The sequence below is a fragment of the Staurois parvus genome, unplaced genomic scaffold, assembly GCF_062004578.1.
Source record: "Staurois parvus isolate SC_StPar_1 unplaced genomic scaffold, SC_StPar_1.0 ptg000671l, whole genome shotgun sequence".
NCBI classification, from domain to species: domain Eukaryota; kingdom Metazoa; phylum Chordata; class Amphibia; order Anura; family Ranidae; genus Staurois; species Staurois parvus.
In genome coordinates, this window is record NW_028318467.1 from 2,293,649 (window position 1) to 2,316,988 (window position 23,340).

A 23,340-nucleotide genomic window follows, 5' to 3' on the forward strand; every position below is an offset into this window, starting at 1 on the left:
GATGAGATTAGGGGGGATATGATCAACATGTATAAATACATAAGTGGTCCTTATAGTGAACTTGGTGTAGAGTTATTCATCTTAAGGTCATCACAGAGGACAAGGGGACACTCTGGAAGAAAAAGATTCAATCTCCAAATATGGGAAAGCTTCACAGTAAGATCCACAAAGTAAATACAGTTGCCGGTTATCGACAACACTTTCCTCATGCTGTCACACTGTGAGGAAAGTACTGCCAATAACCGGCAAATGTGACAGAAGAGATCTGCACTGATCATCAAGGCACTGATGATCAGTGCCTTGATAATCAGTGCTGCCCAGCAGTGCCACCCAGCTGTGCCCAGCAGTGTCGCCCATCAGTGCCCAGCAGTGCCACCCATCAGTGTCCAACAGTGGCACCCATCAGTGCCACCCTTCAGTGCCCATGAGTGCCACCCGTCAGTGCCCATCAGTGCCACCCGTCAGTGCTCATCAGTACCGCCAGTCTGTGCCGTCTGTCAGTGCCTCCAGTCAGTGCTGCCCATCAGTACCGCCTATCAGTGCCCATCATTGCTGCATATCAGTGCATCATCAATACCTCCTTATCAGTGCCCACCAGTGCTGCCTCATCAGTGCAGCCTATCGGTGCCCATCAATGCTACCTAGAAATGCCATCTCATCATTGTCCATCAGTGATGCCTATCAGTGCAGCTTCATCAACACACATCAGCAAAGGAGAAAAATTACCTGTTTGCAAAATGTTATAATAGAAACAAAGAAAACCTTTTTTTTTCTCAAATGTTTTGCTCTTTTTTTTGTTTATAGTGCAAAAAATAAAACACCCAGTGGCGATCTAATACCACCAAAAGAAAGCTTTATTTGTGTGAAAACAAATGATAAAAATTTCATATGGGTACAGTGTTGCATGACCGCACAATTGTCATTCAAAGTGCAACAGCACTGAAAGCTGAAAATTTGCCTGTGCAGGAAAAGGGGGGGAGGGGGGGGGGGGTGAAAGTGCCAGGTAGGCAAGTCATTAAAAAAAGGCCTGGATTCTTTCTTAAATTCACAAAATATAACTGGATACTAATATTTATAAGTAAAGTTGATCCAGGGAATATCCAATTGCCTCTTGGGGGACCAGGAAGCAATTTCCCTTGCTGGATCATGCATTATTGGTGTTTTACTGTATTCCTCTTGATCAACTGTGGGTATAGGATTGTGTATATGGAGGTGTTCAATTTATGTTTTTTTTTTTACTCTGTGGGTTGTACTAGATGGACTTTTGTCTCTTTTCAACTGGACTAACTATGGAACTATGTAACAGAGGCTGTTGTACCTGGGACTGTGCTACAAAGACATGTTCTAAGGGACCAAGGGCATAACTACTGTTCATGGGGCCCATAGGAAAAAAATTGATGGAGCCCATCCAGTTACCTCTTGTGTGTAACCTGGCATTGTCAATTTGGAAAGTAATATAATTGATCCTAAAATGTATGTCCAGTCAAATGAAATGTATGTCCAGGAAAATGAGGGGAACTCTTCAAAGCAACACAGTGATAAAAAAAGTGTTAATTAGTAGAGAACAGAAAAGCTAGGGGCCTTGTCATGTCTCTGTGTAGCACAGACTCAGTGAAAGCAGATCCTAGTCGGTACTAAACAGAGACACAATACAATGGGCTTGCATGCTATAGAGATAATTAATACAAAGGCCATGATACCAAGGATACTGTGATACTGTGCTACACACACACACACACACATACAGTCAGGTCCATAAATATTGGGACATTGACACAATTCTAACATTTTTGGCTCTATACACCCCCACAATGGATTTGAAATTAAAAGAACAAGATGTTCGTTAACTGCAGACTGTCCACTTTAATTTGAGGGTATTTACATACAAATCAGGTGAACAGTGTAGGAATTACAACAGTTTGCATATGTGCCTCCCACTTGTTAAGGAACCAAAAGTAATGGGACAATTGGCTTCTCAGCTGTTCCATGGCCAGGTGTGTGTTATTCCTTCATTATCCCAATTACAATGAGCAGATAAAAAGTTCCAGAGTTAATTTCAAGTGTGCTATTTGCATTTGGAATCTATTGCTGTCAACTCTCAAGATGAGATCCAAAGAGCTGTCACTATCAGTGAAGCAAGCCATCATTAGGCTGAAAAGACAAAACAAACCCATCAGAGAGATAGCAAAAACATTAGGCGTGGCCAAAACAACTGTTTGGAACATTCTTAAAAAGAAGGAACGTACCGGTGAGCTCAGCAACACCAAAAGACCCGGAAGACCATGGAAAACAACTGTGGTGGATGACCGAAGAATTCTTTCCCTGGTGAAGAAAACACCCTTCACAACAGTTGGCCAGATCAAGACCACTCTCCAGGAGGTAGGTGTATGTGTGTCAAAGTCAACAATCAAGAGAAGACTTCACCAGAGCGAATACAGAGAGTTCACCACAAGATGTAAACCATTGGTGAGCCTCAAAAACAGGAAGGCCAGATTAGAGTTTGCCAAACGACATCTAAAAAAGCCTTCACAGTTCTGGAACATCATCCTTTGGAGAGATGAGACCAAGATCAACTTGTACCAGAGTGATGGGAAGAGAAGAGTATGGAGAAGGAAAGGAACTGCTCATGATCCTAAGCATAACACCTCATCAGTGAAGCATGGTGGTGGTAATGTCATGGCGTGGGCATGTATGGCTGCCAATGGAACTGGTTCTCTTGTATTTATTGATGATGTGACTGCTGACAAAAGCAGCAGGATGAATTCTGAAGTGTTTTGGGCAATATTATCTGCTCATATTCAGCCAAATGCTTCAGAACTCATGGGACGCCGCTTCACAGTGCAGATGGACAATGACCCAAAGCATACTGCAAAAGCCACCAAAGAGTTTTTTAAGGGAAAGAAGTGGAATGTTATGCAATGGCTAAGTCAATCACCTAACCTGAATCCGATTGAGCATGCATTTCACTTGCTGAAGACAAAACTGAAGGGAAAATGCCCCAATAACAAGCAGGAACTGAAGACAGTTGCAGTAGAGACCTGGCAGAGCATCACCAGGGATGAAACCCAGCGTCTGGTGATGTCTATGCATTCCAGACTTCAGGCTCTAATTGACTGCAAAGGATTTGCAACCAAGTGTTAAAAAGTGAAAATTTGTTTTATGATTATTATTCTGTCCCATTACTTTTGGTCCCTTAACAAGTGGGAGGCACATATGCAAACTGTTGTAATTCCTACACCGTTCACCTGATTTGGATGTAAATACCCACAAATTAAAGCTGACAGTCTGAAGTTAAAGCACATCTTGTTTGTTTCATTTCAAATCCATTGTGGTGGTGTAAAGAGCCAAAAATGTTAGAATTGTGTCGATGTCCCAATATTTATGGACCTGACTGTATATATATATATATATATATATATGAGGAGTCTCTAAGATTACAGATACTGCATTTGTTTGTAATCTTGCTATGCTATGCATTGAAACACTGATACTATTTCAGGCAGATACTCTGCAGCTTAAACTTTACTGTAAATAAACCAAATCAGTAGAAAATCTCTCTTATATGAAGTAGCTGTGTTCTAGATTTTTTTCTGGTGTTTCTACCTGTATAGACATGACTTGAAATACACGCGCTATGTGTACATTGCCCAACTGCTGCCATATGTTGCCGTGAGATGTTTCAGCTGCGCAGTTTCCAGAACAATAGACAGAACATCAAGCATTACTAGCAATACAGGCAGCCACATCACAAAGGCCAACTGCTCAATTCTCCAAAGCAAATCTGCCCAACACACTGCTAAATGGCCAAATCTACAGAACAAGAGGCTCAGAATCAAACGCAGCGCACAGTTTCGGCGCTTCTGTGATGGCAGCAAACCACTGAACAGTTGCTGCATCCCCTAATGAGATGAGCTTCATCCTTACAGCCTGACAAAATGGTGGTGCATATGGCATGAAGAGACACCTTTAACAAAGACAGCCAAACATCTGCTTGGAAGGCTCAAATCTTCAGTATAATGGGGCCGAATACTTCATACACTGAATATTTCATACATCATAGTTTATAGCCTATAACCATTGTACCCTAAAATAGTCAAGAAGTCCTTAACTGTGTTTAATGCATGAAGTTTGGATGGATATTTATGCTGCAAATCAATGTTGCCATCTGCTGGCTACATCAGTACTGCACCTACTATTTACCCATCTTTAGAGTCTGTTCACACTAGCGTTTAGCAATAACTGAAGTTTAAAACCATGCGATTTTATGTAACACAACACGTCATAGTGCACTGCACTGTAAAAATTAAAAATGCTGCATGTCAGGTTTAATGTGCATTGTGTTGCACTCAATTTGAATGGGTTGCTTAACACTACACATATTACCAGGTGAATACAGAATGTTAAAGCAGAACTAAACATTCACTATTCCTAATTCCTAATGCTGCTAGTATTATTAAACAAAAGAAAGTATATTATATTTACTTGTGTTACACTTTTTTGTTTACATTTTTGTTCAGTTGCTTTTTGGTTTGTGGCCTAGGCCAAATGGTGTCATACATCCCATGAGTCTTCATGGGCTTGTTTTCCTGTCATCTGGAGGAGGGAAGGAGGGGTTTCCCCAGCTAAGCACACCTTTCTGCCTGCATGCTTGAGCTAAGGGCAGATGGATTCCAGGGAGTAAATGCTTAATGAACCATCTGCCCTTACTTAAAATCCTGAGGCGGGGATTTGAGTTTCAAAGTGATTTCTCAACAACATAAAGCATGGAGACATGGATGGATGGAGGAATTTTGCTTTAAATATTAAAAATAAATAAAATAGTGTTTTCAGTTTGTGGTGCTCAAAAACAGTTACAGTGATTGTAAACACAAACAATTTGTAAATAAAAAAAATAACAAACAGGTTTTTACTTACCTGCTCTATGCAATGGAATTTCGCAGAGCAGCCCTGAACCTGCTCTTCTCAGGTATCTCACTAGAGCTCCTGGCTCCTCCTCTTCTCCATGGTACCCCATTGGAAAATGCTTTCTATGGGGGCCCACCTGCGTGCTTGCTTCCAAGCACCACCATCTGCATTGTGAACACAGCCATCAAGACTCGACCCTGCCCCCTGCTCCCTCGTCACTGGATTTGATTGCCTAGGCAAAGCTATTGAGACCTGGAAGTAATGGGAGAGAGCTTCTGCAGACGTGCACAGAGCTGAATTAAATCAGGGCTCAGGTAAGTATAGGGGGGTGAGGGGGCGATACTTATGTCTAAACTTTTTTTACCATAGTGCAAGCTCCTACAAGCCCGCAGCCCAAAACGCCTGCACAGTGGGAGGTGTAATGTGCATTTTATAGCATCACACAGCTTTATTTTTTACTGAACCTTATTTGAAGTGTATGTAGGCAGGTGCGGTCTGCTTTCTCTGTTGTAGGTGGCGCCTGACCAGGGAGGTATCGCATTCTGGAGAGGAAGTCAAAAAAGATTCAGGTTCCTGGAGGCAGCATTCCAGTTGGCTACACTTCATCCAGATGACCTCTGGTGGACATCTTTGGATCTTGGTTTGGTCTTTATAAGTCCCTGCTCCCAGATTTTGGCACACATTTTGCGAAGTGGTTAGGTTAGTGAAAGAGCACTCGCCTGTCAGGGAAAGTGTTAGCAGTTCCTGATGAGTACGGACAGGCTGGGGACTTGCAATCCTGTACTGTAGCCTTCCTTTGAGGGCAGGACCGGCTAGGCTGCACTCCACCCTCTGAAGGCAGACGCTGTTAGTGCATAATTACCTGCTGACGCTCTGCCAAGAATTGAGTGTAACCCTTAGCTGCACTCTTGCTGGGGTTGTTTGTAGTTGCCAATACCTACAATACAAGTTCTTGTTTATATACAACCAGACTCTGTGTCTTTACTGCCACCACATCCCACTGTACCTACCCACATGGGCATTTCATACATGTCACTGCACAGCAGCATGGTGCTCAGGGCTTGCTGTGCAGTGACATGCAGGGCCATCCAGAGTGGTGCGATATTAGGCAAACATGTTGCATAATATCACACAGCTCTGGAATGCAGCGAAGCACTGTGTTCTGGTCTTAACAAGACAAAGAAAACTGTTTTCTGTGTGTCATTACAGATACCTGGTAACTGCACATTGACACTTTAACTTCCTAAAGTAACCCAGAGATCTGTAAGATGGAAGAGTTGCTGCTTGTTTTCTCTGTAGTTCATTTTTCAGAAGTGATCTCTGGCCCTCTGCCAGTTAAAATAAGAATCTTAGTCAGAGATTGATCAGTCTTGCCAGAGGTTTTTAGCCTGTGGTATGCTTTGTGTGTTCATTATCAATATGCACCTATAAATAGCCCTGTGGTTAGTGAAGAACTCAGCTCAGTTCTGTTTATTGTTCAGGGTGCCTAAATGGATAACCTGGAAGCAAAAACACCAATGGATGGCTCCAAACCACTACAAGAACTCATGTAATGCAGAGGTTCTTGTGTTATCTGTAAGCCTGGGGCAGAGGTGGACACACCACCTCTGCATTCCTTGCTGCTGGAAGGGGGGCCATCAGGGGGTATTCTGGGAAACATGATTAGGGCTAAATTGATTGATAGGTGGAACTGATTGTTTTTAACCATTTTTTGCTGAAATGTACTGTTCAATCTCTTCTCGCAGTTTCCCAAAATGTCCAAAGTAGTAATTTCACTACCCATAATATTCATTTCAAAAAGCTTCAATTCCAGATATTTTCCACTTTGCAAAACATTGTAAATGATTTTCTCATTTTGGAGTGGCGAAATAGAAAATTTTTTAAAAAGCCTATATAAAAGCCTATATATAAGACAGCTGAGGAGTAAACAAGGACGTTGAGATTTGTTTCCATAAAGAAGGTCAGCATGCGTGGGTTTTTCTGGAAAAATGCTGCCAACGTATCAGTTAAAAACCTGTAAGGTTTTTTTTTATATTTGTTAGGCTACTTAAAAACTGGGGATGAGCATATGTTTTCTTTTTTTTTTATGTCTTTGATCACTATATCTGTACTAATGCTTCAAAAATGTTTTTTTTCAGTTTTTTTTTTTTCTTGGTGAAAATAAAGCAAGTAAACCAACAAAGGAATAGATCCAGAATAGGTAAATTGAGCTTTCATTACCCTCAGGAGTCCTATAAAGCCCAGGGCACCACTAAAGTAGTAATAAACAGCTATGCGCTGGGTGGGCTTTTACTTTACAGGTCACTGAAATCCCCATTGCTGCTACATAAGAGGTCCCAGGCATGCTGTTGCCATTGGGCAGCCACTTATGATGTAACTCCTGCACACAGGAGCTACATCATCCTTGGCACCTTGCCCATTCTATCTTAGAGATACTTGCACCGTGCAATGTACATTGAAAATAAACATTTGCTAGAGGAGGAAAATCCTTACCTCCTAGCAATGTTTAATTTTAAGAGTTTAAAGTTCACCTTTTCAGGCAGAATTTCACTTTTCATAACAAAGAGAAGCATTTTCTAATGTCTTTCTGCCAAAGCCATCCCAATGTCCGTATCTCTCACTTTCCTTACCATCTTTAAATTTTCAACTTTCTGTTTGAAATTTTAAAAAATGCTTTCTAATTCCATCACTTCCTGTTGATCATGCACTGCCTTAGTACATCACAGAACAGGGAGTTTATTACCAGTCTGGACCACACCTCCATCATTACTATACTACTTGTTTTATTTCCACCCACTTTCTGTACAATCTAATTGTACAACCTCCTTTATATCTACCATCAACTGTGTAGTGCAAGGACCTGTCTGATTTGATACAAATTGAATGGATTGTTCAGATGGGTCCTTCTGTTCCTTAGTTTTGGTAAATCTAAAGGAAATTATGAAATCTGATAGTTTAATATCTGTACAGTGTATGGCCATATTTATACAAGTACATAGGAATTAGTGGATGGAGACACTTAGCTGTCAGGCCCCGTTCACATCTCCATTTAACAGGAAGTTGCATTCCTGCACACTTTTTTGGGGGGTTGGGGTGTTTCTGCTAAGCATGAATGGGCTGTCCTACGGGCGACAAATGCCCTGAAGAAGCTCCAGAATGTTTTTTAATATCGGGGCATGGCATGTTTTTTACTGCCTTTTTGGTGCATTTCCAGTGTGTTTGTCACACAGAAGATGCGCACCTGCTGCCCACACTCTGGGTACCATTAACATTTATTAACAAGGCAGTGCCCTGCGTGTTCACAGACCATTTCCAAAACATGTGGCAAATCACTTGTTTTCTGTGCAGTTTGCCGTGTGTTTTGTCAGGGAATGCCTGAACGATTACATTAGTCAGCTAAATAAATCAAACCACAGTGCCTCCAATACAAAAATAATTTAACTGACTTAATTATTTTGAGTTATTTTGACAATCACAAATCTTTAAAAAAACATGATAGCTTCAGTCTATATTTACACTGAATTTATAAAAAATAAATTAATATTTATTTACAATAAGTCACTAACAAACACCACTAACACTTTGATTAATAGGTTGACACAGACACTATATTTTGCAATGAGGCACTGAAAATTATTTGTTACCATATATGAGATTAACTACAATAATGATTTTCCCCTTCTGTAGATATCCTAGCCGATTGGATAAATTTTGGCAGATAATAATTTGCGTTTGACTAACTTAACCCATGAATCAGCTGCAGTAGAATTCCTGGGTAAAGTTCATCTAAAGTTATGCCAATCAGGGCAAATTACAATTACTAAATTTTGGGGAATTAGGAGATCCAATGGGGTAGCAAATCAACTAGCATAAAATACTTATACACACAAAAATCAATAATAAATATGGAAAATATAGTTACTCTTCTAAAATGGCTGCTGACTAATGGGTGAGGTTGATCTTCCCCAAAATGCCATTTAGTTAGGCTGGAACTGTGTGCCCTGGATTCAGTGAGGTGTCAGAACTAGATGAGGTGGCCTGATCTTGATGGTGACGTCTGGTAATGTGTGATGATGAGTCTGATCTTGTGTTCCTTTCTGTCACCTGACTTACCATTTTATTGAGTGGCAGACAATATACTCATAAAAATTTCATAAACTTGCAACAGAAGGTGTAACCTTCTCTATGATTGGTGGGGCAGTCTAATTATCAACCCCGTGTTTGTCTATGTATTAACTCACTTGGTCACCAGGTAACACCAGAAACGGCTATTTCAGTTTTGCAGTGGAAATGGATCTTATAAAATAATCTGTTATAGGACAAATTAAAATGTTACTAAACACAGGACCCTACATTCACTATATCTGGTCTCCCACAGTACACAGAACATGGAAATGCAATAATTTTAGTAACTAGAAACTGCTAAATACCTTTTCTCATCAGCAGTATATAGCAGTCTTGTGACTTCTATCAGTGTCTGGCCAAGCACTGGTTAAAACTTGTAGGAGTTTTCATTCTCCTATGTCCTATGAGGCTGCATAACCTCTGAGCCTCTGTCTGGAGAGTGCTAACTGGCCCTTTGCTGATTACATGCACCCACCCAAAAAAAAACTCTTGTAGCACTACCCCAGCAGGAGTCGCTTGTTCATTGCCCTGGTTTCCCCTTTCTTCACCCTGCAGCCAGGCACAGTGTATTTCCACAGCCAAATACACTCACACACGCTTTCGGTCATTGCCTTCAGTGACCAGTCGAGGGGATGTTTTGTTTATGGAGTTTATTGTAGAACTGGGGATAGGGATGGAGAATGCAGTAGGATACTCCAAATCAAAACTATTCACATTGAGGACATCTAGCTGACCTCTTAGTTGAACACTGTAGAAGTCTTGACTGACTGTAGATAGCAGAATTCCCGTTGACATATATAGAGGCAAGTAGTTTAGGAGTGAGCAAAGTCCCTTTAGCAGTAGTAGTAGTTACAGGGCTAATAAATCAGTGTATAACCTCCTCCACCCCAAAATTTCTCAAAAAGTCATACTTTCTCCCTAGAAAGTGCAGTAATCATATATTATAACCTTTTTGTGATAGAATTAAATAAGAAACTAATATTCAAATTAATATATCATAAATACTCAATAATAATAATAATACGCTCAAAACATATAAAAAAATATTTTCCAAAAAAAAAAAAAAAAAAAAAAGAAAAGAAAAAAATGGTCCAATAAAAAACAGTGTCCCAAAAAAACAGTGTCCAAAAAAAAGTCCCAAATTTTCAAACTTCATGATCCAATAGGAAGGAATCCTATTTCATCCCGTGATACCTCAAAGAAAAATAAATAGATACTCTAGTGCATTACTTTTAAAACAATATATATTCACTCAGTGAAGAACACAAAAAATTGTGCAAACACTATATATATATATCTCGTGCACATATAAATTAACTGTGTCCACTCCGTGAACACTGCAACACTGTGAATCCACCGACACCAATAGTATTACATACTATTACCCTCTGTATTTATATAATCAGCATTCAATCAGGGATCTTCTATTTCCTCTCCAAAGAAATTTTCCAAGGTCCTCAAAAGACAAGAAGGGTCTCAAGACTCATGTTCAAGGTATAGGTAAAAGATTTAATAGCAACTTACATTAAAATTCTACATATCCAGCTCCAAACATGGCTCCTATGCGAGTTCTGCCAAACAAATGCAGTAAGCCATGTGTGAACAACCAAAAAAATGGCCGCGGCGACACTTCCGGTCTGCGTACGTGCGTCTCGACGTCACACCCCTAACGCGTTTCGTCACGAGATATATATATATAGTGTTTGCACAATTTTTTGTGTTCTTCACTGAGTGAATATATATTGTTTTAAAAGTAATGCACTAGAGTATCTATTTATTTTTCTTTGAGATATCACGGGATGAAATAGGATTCCTTCCTATTGGATCATAAAGTTTGAAAATTTGGGACTTTTTTTTGGACACTGTTTTTTTGGGACACTGTTTTTTATTGGACCATTTTTTTCTTTTCTTTTTTTTTTTTTTTTGGAAAATATTTTTTTATATGTTTTGAGCGTATTATTATTATTATTGAGTATTTATGATATATTAATTTGAATATTAGTTTCTTATTTAATTCTATCACAAAAAGGTTATAATATATAGTTACAGGGCTAAGCTCCTCAACTAATAAGCCAGTTACGACAGACTGCGACAGCCCAAAGGTAATGTAGCTAGGTAAAGTCTTTTGCAGTAGTAGCACTTCGGAACACTAGCCACCGTTCCCTTTTTCCAGATCCATGCTGACTATCAAACCCCAGGGATTGTAGCAAGTACACAGCATCCACAAGTCCCTCAATGTGCGTACTCACAAGGCCCAAGGACAAATTGGATGTCTCCTTCCAATCTGCCAAGCGGAACAGTCCAGTGATACCAGACAGAGCCTTGGCAGACAACTTCCCTCAGTCAGTTCCTGCAAAATTAAGGTCTCTCTCTCTGTAGCTTCAGGCCCTCAGGTTGACCCACCTGAGGCCAAATGGCATCAGTTGCCAGTTGAGGCTGCCTGCCTCCAGCCTGGCTGGTGCAATCCACTTCTGGAAAAGACTCTGAACCCATGTGCTCTCAGAATATAAATACCTCTCCCAGCATGCAATGGGGCTGCTTTCCCCTGCAATTGGCCAGGGCTGCATCCATATTGATGCTGTTCCTTTGCCTAGTCCCCACCCATGTTATAGAAGGCTCTCATAGCTTCCTGAAGGTAGGCAAAACTCAGACAAACTCCAACAGCACCAGAGCAGCATGATCAGACTCAACTAATCAACCACAGCACTCTGTTAAACGGAATACCACACTGAATTTACCTGACAGCCTCTCTGGTAAGCAGAGAAACACAGCTATGCTTAACCTAACTATACACATCCTGGCACCTAACTAGGAGGGTGCTACACTCTCTAGCAATATCAGAGGAGGATCAGAGAAGACAGGATTAAACAGCCTTTTTACACAATGTGGAGGATTAACTCCTTAGGTTCCACAGTGCATGCTTTACTGCATATACATACTGATTTTACTGTTGTGGGTTTAGTACTACTTTAACACTTTAATATTTTACTATAACAAGTTTGACTAGGCGATTCTATCTAAAATATATAGAATGTCTAAGAGTCTGGTGATTTCTAATTTATGATCATTACTCTTTTAGTGCCGGTTCACATATATGCGGATTGGATGTGGTTTGAACCGCATCCAATCCCCATGATATGCAAAACAGTATTGCTTCCTATGGTACCTGTTCACATATGTCCGGTGCACGGCCAGTGAAGATTCAGTGCAGTTTTAAAAAGAGTCATGTCCGGTATCTGAGCAGTGGCTTCAGGTTCAGGTGCGGATTACAGGCTATTGACTTCTATGCCAACCATTCCTAAACCGCATACATGTATATATACAGTACAACTGGATGGAAAAGCGTCACAATACTTAAATATTTTTTTAGCCTCTTCCTAAAATGTTCCAACTATATCAAGTTTTATGATTTCTCTTGAAATGTGCCATTTCTTTACAAACAGTTTCTCGCAGGTTGACTCTTTGCTAAAAAATTCTCATACAATGTCCTCCAATCTTTGGAGCAATAGCCAGTTGTGTATGCAAGGTTCGTTCGTCCTGCTAATCAGTACAATACAGAGAAAGACAGTCTGCGTGTCTTGCCATAGAATGCTGGCCTTGTCCACAATACTATGTGTGTGATTTGAAGTTCTTTGTAAACATAGAGATGTCGTGTGAATGCATCATGCAGTTTTCTTTGGTCATAAACCTATTATTATTATTAATATACAGGATTTCTATAGTGCCAACAGTTTGCACAGTGCTTTACAATATAAAGGGAGACAGTACAATTACAATACATTTCAGTAGAGATGGAATAGGAGGGCCTAGTTGATTTGTTGAGGCTCTGCACCTATGAGACAATTATAGCCTAACAAGATACAGTATTTATTTTATCAACCTGGCCCATTCGTTAGAGCCTGAAAAAATCCTGACTTTAATTAACTGTCCACAGCTTGTTTGTAGACCAAATTGTCTCTTTGGATAGTCAAACTAAAATGCAGATACTGTATGTGTCTTTGCTTACTTGGAATCTTTTTTTTTATAGTCCAAAATTAAAAATGATAAAATATATCTATAGTTTTCCCATAACAGTTCTGACAGTTTGGAAATATGCAGATGTGAGCGAAGCCTCATTGTTCTTGTGTAAACACACCAATTGCACTTTCAGTCCCCATCATGGACAGGGTGGATAAAAATCAATGATTTAAAAAAAAAAAAAAAAATCAGATTTTTTTTATTTAAATCGGATTTTTTAAAATAAAATGCTTTTTGAGGAAAATATATTACCATCCAAAGGTTATTCCATCATGAAATAAAGATTCGTTTTTTAATTATGTAGAATAAGGCTGTATATGTTTAATTTTTTTGGTAAATAAATTCCATTAATCCATTCACAATGTTATGCTCTTCCAGAGGTTTTTGTAAGATTATTGGGCAGTTTCTCTGCCTACAAGATATTATCACAGATGCTTGGTTTACATTTGCAGTTCTCAAAACTGAATTTGACTCAGCGGAGATCACATGCCTCTTCTTCACAGCAAAAATGTTATAACATGAACAGAGTTAAGAAAAAGACCTTAATCCTAACTTCTACAAACCTATGAATACAGAATCAACCCCTTCAGTGCTAATTTTCAAGAAGTTCAGTGAATAAAATAGAAACAATATTTTTCTGATTGTTTGGCGTGGAATAGATCTGCACAAGAAAAAAGTGAAACTAAGTGTGAGGAGGAAGGGGCTGACAGTCTAAGTTTCTTAAACTATCTATATTTTGTTTAGCCAAATTAGTTAACAAACATGGATGTTTGTTTAAGCAAATAACATATGCTGGAATGTTATTGTTTCAGTTGAATAAATCTATTTACATTGTTATTATTAAGGTAATGATTATTTTTCTCCTTCCTAAGTACAACACAAAAGTTGTCCAAATATGAATGATTAACCTATTAAACTGGGGATAAAAAAACTAATATGAAAAGTTGTTATTCTAAAAATCTTCATCTACTTGCATATTAAAGTTATACCAGCAAGAATTAGTCTATGTAGAAAACTATGATTTAAATCAATCAGTTTGATTTAAATCAAATCCACCCTGATCATGGAAGCACATTTTGTGGATCGTTTTTCCCGTGACATTCATAGGGCAGCCTATTAATTTAAATGGGCTACCCTACATAGGGCAAAGTAGCTCTAGGGACATTTTCTTGAGACGCGGTTTGTATGTTTTCTTTATATTTTGTTGTATTTGTTGCTTGTTTTTTCACATGGCAAAATGTGTGTTTGCTTCTGTGTTTGGGGTGCCAACCAATGGCACCGAAAACACAACTAGTTCAAATAAAGGTCATTTTGATTGTGCAATCTCTGTACAATCTTCTTTAGATTTACCAAAACTATATAATAGGAGGACACACCATCAATCCAATCACTCTGTATCCAATCAGGCAGGCCCTTACAGTACATGGTTGACGGTAGATCTAAAGGAGATTGTACCATCAGATTTTTTAGTGTGTGGAGAGCTTTACTGACTTCCAGGGGCACACTTCTCCTGTATTTAATGCTACATCTCTGCTCCACATAGGCTGTTATGTGATCACTCAGCTCCTGCACACTCTGCCAAATGAACAATCTGTGCAAGATGAAGGTACAAAACAATCAATAACTGGCTGTGTATTTAGTGAGTGCTGATTTATAATGATTGCATGTGAGCTCAGAGGTGGATGGGAGAAATCTCCTGGAGTGGGAGGGCAGGTGCAGGGTGTGTGTTAATGAAGTCAGCTGGAAGGAAGTACTTCCAATTCTGGATCCTCTTGCGGAGTTCTCAGGTAGATGCTGAACTAGGTGAGTAAGAAGAGATCTCAAAGAGCCCTTCGGTGATCCAAGCGACAAAGATGCCTGCTGTTGTGTGTCTGTGGATGGATTAGAGTTATCTGGTTTCTTTAACATTGAATTGCTTTAGTTCACCAAAAAAATAAACCAATTTACAGACTGTTCATAGTGCCACTTGTTTTGTGTTTAAGAAGTAAATCCTGATGTCCTTTACATTCTTTGCAATGCTCACAAGTGTCTAACAGAGGGGGGACTGGGGAAGTGTTTCCTGCTGCCTGGAGCAGACTGATGACATCATTTGAGCCTAGGTAAAGTCACTGGCCTGGAACTCAATAATTGCTTTGTTAATGATAAAAGGTGGAGCTTTTCTGAAAAATTTAATAAAGTCACTGTTGCTGAATGAATTAGGAAACTATTCATGCAGACTTTTAAAGTTACAGAAAGTTCTACTATAAACTCTTACTAAGCTATAAAGCTGTATTGTTGTTCTGCCTTACCTAGATACAAAATAGCTATAGAGGGAAGCAATGTTGAAGAGGCCTAGGAATGTTTTTCATTCATTTTTGATGACTCATAAGATTGAGAACATTGATTTTCTCCCATAAATCAATATGTGGTGGTGTTGTCACCCAGAACAGTCCTTGCCTCTCAGCGCCCATTGTGCTTGTAGTCCTGAGAGGTGCCAATGAAAAGAACCTGGTGCTGCACGCTTGATGAAAGAGCGGAGGACATGCAGGCCTCCCAGCGTAATCATTCCTTCCTGAGAAACAATCAATTCACCAGCAATAGCATGACTCCCACCGCAGATGCATTATTAACTTGTACTACGTTATGCATAGATGATGGTTATTATAATTTTTTATATGAATTTGGGAAGGGATGTTGCTATCCTGAGCGCTGCAGATAATACCACTTCCTCTTTATCTGCTATGCAAAAAAAAGCTCCATACAGTTTCTTCATATTTAATTTATTGGTATATTAGTACAGATCACTTCTAGTTGCTGAGCAAATTTACAGTGAAAAGTGTTACTTTGTGGAGTGGGTTCACTGATGTGAGAATGAAACAGCATTTAAGAAAAAAATGCAGGATGGGCTTATTGTTTTATTCTAAAGTGAGATTGTGGTCCAGGGAGCATATAATTGATGCATGCTTAAATTGTTAGGAGAAGTATACCACTAAGTACATTTTTTTAACAGAATGAACCTATCAATATGTTAAATAGGGATAAACAATACTTCTGCTTAATGTGGCTAGTGGGGCATACATTCCCATCCTATGGAAACAATCTGTAATCTCAGCCACAACCCTCTGGTTCTCTAAAATTAATTAAATTAGAAAAAAAAATTCATGGCATACTTGGGATTTAGGATGTGGTGGTCCATGGAAGGCGTTTGGCTGCAAGAGGCTGGTTACAGGCTAGGGGTGTCCACCGAAAAAGACAATAGGGAGGCATGAGAGCCCTTATTGTGTAATAAGTTACTCAAGCATATTGATAAAAATAAAATGACATCTGCTGAAGTTGCAGTAACCCTGTGAAGTGAAAAAAAGCATTCTCCTGTAGATGCAGGTGGGGTGGGTTGCTCTTGATGCCACAGAGGTCTCAATTCTGGATCTTCTTGTAGAGTTCTCGGGTAGATGCTGAGCTAGGTGAGTTAGAAGATGTCTCAAACGGCCCTTTGGTGATTCAAGCGACAAAGGTGCCTGCTGTCATGTGTCTGAGGATGGATTACAGTCATCTGATTTCTTCAACATCGAATTGCTTTAGTTCACCAAAAAAAATAAAGCAATTCGTTTTAATTGGAATTAAAGCAATTCAATATTCAAGACCCCAGATGACTTTGATCCATCCTTAGACACACGACAATGGGCGTTTATTCTGCTGGGACCACCGACAAGCTTTTTTTAGACCTTTTCTAACTCTAATGGCATACTTGGCCCTGGATTGATTTTCTTTGCTCACAAATCATACTGACCCCCACATGACCATAAATTGTGGGCTAGGCAGATTCAAGGGTTTCTTGAAAGTTGGAAAACATCAATATATTCAATAAATAGTACAGTTCACCTCATAGAACCAATAACTGAACTCTACAGGCCCCTGTCTATGGCCTTACGTAGCATTTCTTGCAGATATTCTCCTGATGCATCCCCCGTATTACCCTTACATGCCTCACCCCCCCCCCCCCCCCCACACACACACACACGCATACACACACACCTTTCGTCCTAACCCCTATCCCCAATCCTACCCTTCTTTTTTTATATATATATTCCAACAGTAGGGAACCATCTATTGGGCATCCACTGCAATTGCACCCTTATCAATAAAGAACAGGAAGAATAAGTCTTAATAAATCTTAAGAATAAAGACTTTCCATAAACTACTGCAGCCTTTTTAGCGTCTAGAAGAACACCAGTAAAGGTCTCCTCCATTCTTCATTTAAAACACATACGCCTGTAAGCTCTTTCATTGTGTTTATTAAAGTCACATACATAGCTAGATCCCATTTAAATGTTTTCAGTGTGATTTGTAGGTAGCTGTTTGTAAGAAAGGTGTTCATTGTAAGCATTTGTGAGAGACATATTTACAAGAATATTGTAATTGCAGTTTATGTGATTATATTACATTTTTACAGAACTATTCACATAAGTAAATTCAGTTTTGGAATGAAACACAACGCTGATTCTGTCAGTTTTGTTAGCTAGCTGTCAGCTAACTGTTAGTAGGCAGCACAGCTCCTTTCCCTTGCCGTTCTAACCTTTTTTTTTTTTTTTTTACAGAAATAATCATTGGATCAGGCATGTCAGTATCTTTAGTATTGCAGAAATGCTCAGAACTTAACTTATATTTTGCTTTGATAAACAGAGAGATATTAAAACATATGATTCTCCATAAACATTTATTTCCTAGAAAGATTTACAGCTTTTGACACCTGATACTATTTACCATCTCTCTCCATTTCTCTGGATTTATGATGCATACATGTGCCTGTATCTTTGTACTGAGATGTACCTTTTGTCAGGTTTGTAAGGTTTGGTAAGCTTTAAATGACCCCTAAGGGTTACAGAAGCTACCGTCTTCTATCCTGTTCCTGTTCTATTGCCCAAAAGCCCCCTCATTAGTTTGATTATTTACAGAATTAAAAGACAATGAAAAAAGTTTGATAGGAATTTAAAGGGATAGTACACACATAAAATTAAAATATGCAAAAAATACAAATACACAAAAAAGTGAAAAAAAGCAAAAGAAAATTAAAATATACTAAACCACCCAAAATGCACCGCTTCTCACCCCCAAATATGACATAAGGATTTTTTTTATATTGTGTAATTTAAAAGTGCCCTTTTACTAAGAAAGTGATATAGTCTGCATTAGGAGAGAGAAGCTTAGCTATGCCATCCATTTGGATCATCAATCCACAACATGGTCTGAGAGCCTAGGGTGAGCAAACCATTCAGGGACATTTGGATGGTCGCAAGCTGTTTGCCATTATAAGATGTTATTGTGCATAAGGTGTAGTTATTAATGATCCTTTTCTGTTCTTTCTGCCCATAGGTCAATCCTCCTCCTTCACCCAGCAGCCACAGGACCAGGTGGTGGTGGCAGGGAGACCAGTAAGTTTACTATGTGCCATTCCTGGGTACCATGGCATTGTGTTGTGGATCAAAGATGGACTGGCTCTTGGTGTAGGCCGAGACCTTTCTGGTAGGTTGATCTAGTTCTTGCCATTATTAATATTTTTGTGAAGTATTATTATGCAGCAACTTTTCCTTCAACAAATGTTTTTTTTACTGTGATCATCTACTTTAGTGACTGCTAACAATTAAAAGACAAATGCTTAATACTTACCTTTAAGCAACAGTTCTTCCAATTCTAAACCTATCTGGCTTTAGTCACATGTCCTTAGCATTGCTTTTGTGGTCTCTACTAAAGGGAAGGATTGCAAAGCATCTGATTGGTTGGTTGTGTCTCAATATTCCTCATAGGGGAAGCATGTAAATCATGCCTAAGCATGGATCACAGATAAGAAAGCACCATGGCCCTAAGGGCTCCACCTTATCCAAAGTAAATGCTGGAAATCAATAAGATATTGATCCTTGTGACAATTATTAAAGAAGAGAGGTTGAGAAAGCAGGCCAATGTATTTTGGGACCTGCACCCTCTTCTTCAGGGCTTATCATGTCACTGTTATATATTCCATTGAAAGCATTTTGTTATATCTGTTTGATAAGGGTAAAAATAACAGTTGGTTCTGCCAAAAATCTAGGGACTATAAGATCCTGTGCTCTCTGCCTTTGATGCACTTAAATTTCAAGCAGTGCTATCAACCCTACCCAATTTTCATGGTGGACTACAGAACACCTCCCCTCGTGTTATGGAGATAAGGATTCTATAGTCATGGGTGTACACATCATCAATGATATAGGAGGTAGCCTAAAATGGAGCTAAACTTATCTTTCCTTGAACAGTCCCTCTACCTCGCAACTTCTTCTGGTAGCTGATCTTCAGCTGTCTTCACTGGCTGGCACAGAATGATGTTATTCATGTGCATGTGCACATGAGACTGGGCCATCAACATAAGCTGAGCTACACATGCGCAGCTTAGTTTACATGTTTGAGCACACGGCGAAGTGTATTCTGGCAGAAGAGGCATTGCATGTCTCTTTTGCAATAAAGAGCCTGTTTGGTCGTAGTTTGTAACAGAGGAACTTTAGTTCTATTTTAAATAGGTGGCAATAGCAGTGGATGATACCAAGGTGACAGCTGGACTATAGTAAGGTGCAAGCAGCTTAGGGTGACTACACTTTTCCTCTGTAAATGCAGTACAGAAAAGAAGTATTGAATGAGAAAAAATTGCTAGGAAGCTTTTAGAAATGTGAGAAATACATTTTACTGTATTCTTCCTCAAGCAGAACTTGCCCAGAGCAGTTAGGTGGCTGCGCAGGAACTTGTATTTGCCATACAAAGTGGTGAAATATCAATTTAAAGCTCTTGTTGTGGATCCCTGGGAGTGTTTTCAGATATCATGTTTTCTCATTTTATAGGGTACCCTCGTTACTCTGTAGAGGGTGACCATCTGTCAGGGGAACATCATTTGAAGATTCAGCGAGCTGAGCTTCAGGATGATGCTTTGTATGAATGTCAAGCAATACAGGCCGCCATCCGATCACGCCCAGCCCGTCTCACCGTATTAGGTAAGTCTTGTATTTACAAAAACTTTATGTGCTACTTTTTGAAAAATACATCAGCTGTTGGTTGTAAGTTATTTTACCTAATATAATTGTCTATGCATGTAAATCTGTGTAGATATTTTCTATTTCAGTTTATTTCTTATTGTAGGATTCTGGCCTCACAGAAGGACTGCTCCTTTACTTGAATTCTTATACAGTTTTGTTGCCTTGGCACAAAAGAGTCCTACTTAACTGCTGCTTTTTTTTGTTTTGTTTTTTTAACTTTGCTTGTATGAAATCTACATACTGATACATACATAACAAGAACAAACATTGCATAAAACCAAGATAATCACAATACCCTATTCAAGTAGCCGGAACATTGGACATTTACAGTTGCAAGAAAAAGTATGTGAACCCCTTGGAATTACGTGGAGTTTTGCATGAATTGGGCATAAAATGTGCTCTGAACTTCATCTAAGTCACAACAATAGAAGAACACAGTCTGCTGAACATAATACTACACAAACATTAGATGTTGCCATGGTTTAATTGCACATAACATGTAAACATTCACAGTGCAGGGAGGAAAAAGTATGTGAGGCCCTAGCTTAATGACTTCTCCCAGAGCTAATTGGAGCCAGGAGTGAGCCAACCTTGACTCCAATCAGTGTGATGATATTGGATGTGTTGCTGACAGCTGTCCTGCCCTTAAAAAACACACACCTGTTTTGGGTTTACTGGTTTCAAGAAGCACTGTCTGATGTGAACCATGCCTCGCAGAAAAGAGCTCTCAGAAGACCTACGATCAAGAATTGTTGACTTGCATGAAGCTGGAAAGGGTTACAAAAGTATCTCCAAAAGCCTTGATGTTCATGTGTCCACGGTAAGACAGACTGTCTACAAATGGAGAAAGTTTAGCACTGTTGCTACTCTCCCTAGGCATGGTCGTCCTGTAAAAATGACTGCAAGAGCACAGCGCAGAATGCTGCATGAGGTAAAGAAGAATCCCAGAGTGTCAGCTAAAGACCTACAGAAATCTCTGGCACATGCTAACATTTTTGTTGACACATCTACAATAAGGAAAACATTAAACAAGAATGGAGTACATGGGAGGACACCACGGAGGAAGCCATTGCTGTCCAAAAAGAATATTCCAGCACATTTGAAGTTTCCAAAAGAGCACCTGGATGTTCCACAGCACTACTGGCAAAATATACTGTGGACAGATGGAACCAAGATTGAGTTGTTTGGGAAGAACACACAACACTATGTGTGGAGAAAAAAAGGCACAGCACACCAACATCAAAACCTCATCCCCACTGTGAAACATGGCGGAGGGAGCATCATGGTTTGGGGCTGCTTTGCTGCCTCAGGGCCTGGACGGATTGTTGTCATTGATGGGAAAATTAATTCCAGAGTTTATCAAGACATTTTGCAGGAAAACGTACAACCATCTGTCCGCCAACTGAAGCTCCGCAGAGGATGGGTGATGCAACAGGACAATGACCCAAAGCATACAAGTAATTCAACAAAACAATGGCTGCAACAGCACAGAATACGCCTTCTGGAGTGGCCCAGTCAGAGTCCTGACCTCAACCCGATTGAAATGCTGTGGCATGACCTTAAGAGAGCGATTCACACCAGACATCCCAAGAATATTGCTACACTGAAACAGTTTTGTGAAGAGGAGTGGTCCAAAATGACTCCAGATCGTTGTGCAGGTCTGATCTGCAACTACAGGAAACTTTTGGTTGAGGTTATTGCTGCCAAAGGAGGGTCAACCAGTTATTAAGTCCAAAGGTTCACATACTTTTTCCTCCCTGCGCTGTGAATGTTTACATGTTATGTGCAATTAAACCCTGGCAACATCTAATGTTTGTGTAGTATTATGTTCAGCAGACTGTGTTCTTCTATTGTTGTGACTTAGATGACGTTCAGAGCACATTTTATGCCCAATTCATGCAAAACTCCACGTAATCCCAAGGGGTTCACATACTTTTTCTTGCAACTGTATCTCTATATCTAGCCCATCTAATGTCAGACTTTTCTTTTCAAAGCTTTACCAAGCCCCTTAACACCTCCTTCATATGAGCACTGGTACCCACACTGTGTTTGTGAGGCTTTTGTTGTTGCGCCTGCATCCACATCTGCATACTGCTGCTCCTGCACACCTGTCAAATTATGACATGTGACTGTGCAGCTGCTGCATCTGCATTCACATCCATAGGCTGCATGCACTCAGCTCGGGGTGGATGCACGTGTGAAAACAAAAGCCTCATGCATACAGTACGAGTGCCAGTGCCCATCTAAATGAGGAGTAAAACTCCACTTTCAAAAATCTGGACATTCAATGACTAATGCTGAATATGAGGAAATAGTATATCAATCCACTTTTAAGCAGTTCTTTTACTGCGGTCAATATTATCCAAGTAAATAAATTGCCATTTCTTTCCTGGGAACCTCGTAGGAACACACTCATTTCAAATGTTTATACGCCTCTCCACTAAGTCACTTCTCCAAACCGCAATTCTATTTCAGAGCCTCCTAATAATTCTACGGTTAAATAACATATGATTTACATTCAGAATAGGGGTGCCACACTTCAAACAACCAGATACTTTCAAATGTCTATTCAAAATATCTAGCTGTAGAAATGAAGCCTCTGCCAATAGGTTTCAAATATACTTCTCTTAAAAGTGCTCTGCACTTCTGTATGTCAGGCTTCATTTAGACTTCTGGTTGGGGGTGGCAAAAACATGTAGTTGAGCTGTATTTTTGCCACCCATCAACACTACCCCCCCTCTTCCCTTAAGCAGCAATAGACAGTGGACGGGGATGTTTACATGCGATGCTTTTCACCTGCAGCAAAGTTCACCTGACATGTAGCGATCGGTGGGCAACAAGCCCGCTGAATTCTACACATTGAAAGATTGTGGAAGTGTCACAAATGCCCTGAAATTGTGTGCAATTCAGGCGGTTGCAGTGTGTTTGTTGGCAAAAATGGGGTTTAAACAGGCAGTGAGGAGGCGTTGCATCACTTCTTCACTTTCTGTCAGTAACCTCTGTAGCATGATTCGAACATGGATTGGGCTTCAGAGGCAAGGGACATTAGACACATATCTAAATCTACCCTTAGCCTCCCAGGACTGCAAACAAAAAACTTTACTGTTTTGCATGTTGCTAACACAACTTTGCACTTGGTAAGCACCAATATTCCTGATGAAGCAAACCATTTATTGGCTAACACTCTGCTATGCTGGGATTATTTTTAAATTAGATGTAAACATAATAACTAAAATCTCATATAATCTGTAACAAGAAATCA

The 23,340-nt window shown here is 39.7% G+C and overlaps 1 protein-coding gene across 2 annotated transcripts in view; it reads left to right on the plus strand.

The window, feature by feature from the left end:
* The window catches only part of KIRREL3 (kirre like nephrin family adhesion molecule 3), a 1,079,924-nt gene that overhangs the window by 628,989 nt on the left and 427,595 nt on the right, over nucleotides 1-23,340 (plus strand). For both annotated transcript variants that reach the window (XM_089652098.1, XM_089652099.1), the window contains exons 3-4: nucleotides 18,397-18,546; nucleotides 19,887-20,036. In XM_089652098.1, coding sequence (XP_089508224.1) covers nucleotides 18,397-18,546; nucleotides 19,887-20,036 — 300 coding nt within the window. The remainder of the gene's footprint in view (nucleotides 1-18,396; nucleotides 18,547-19,886; nucleotides 20,037-23,340) is intronic.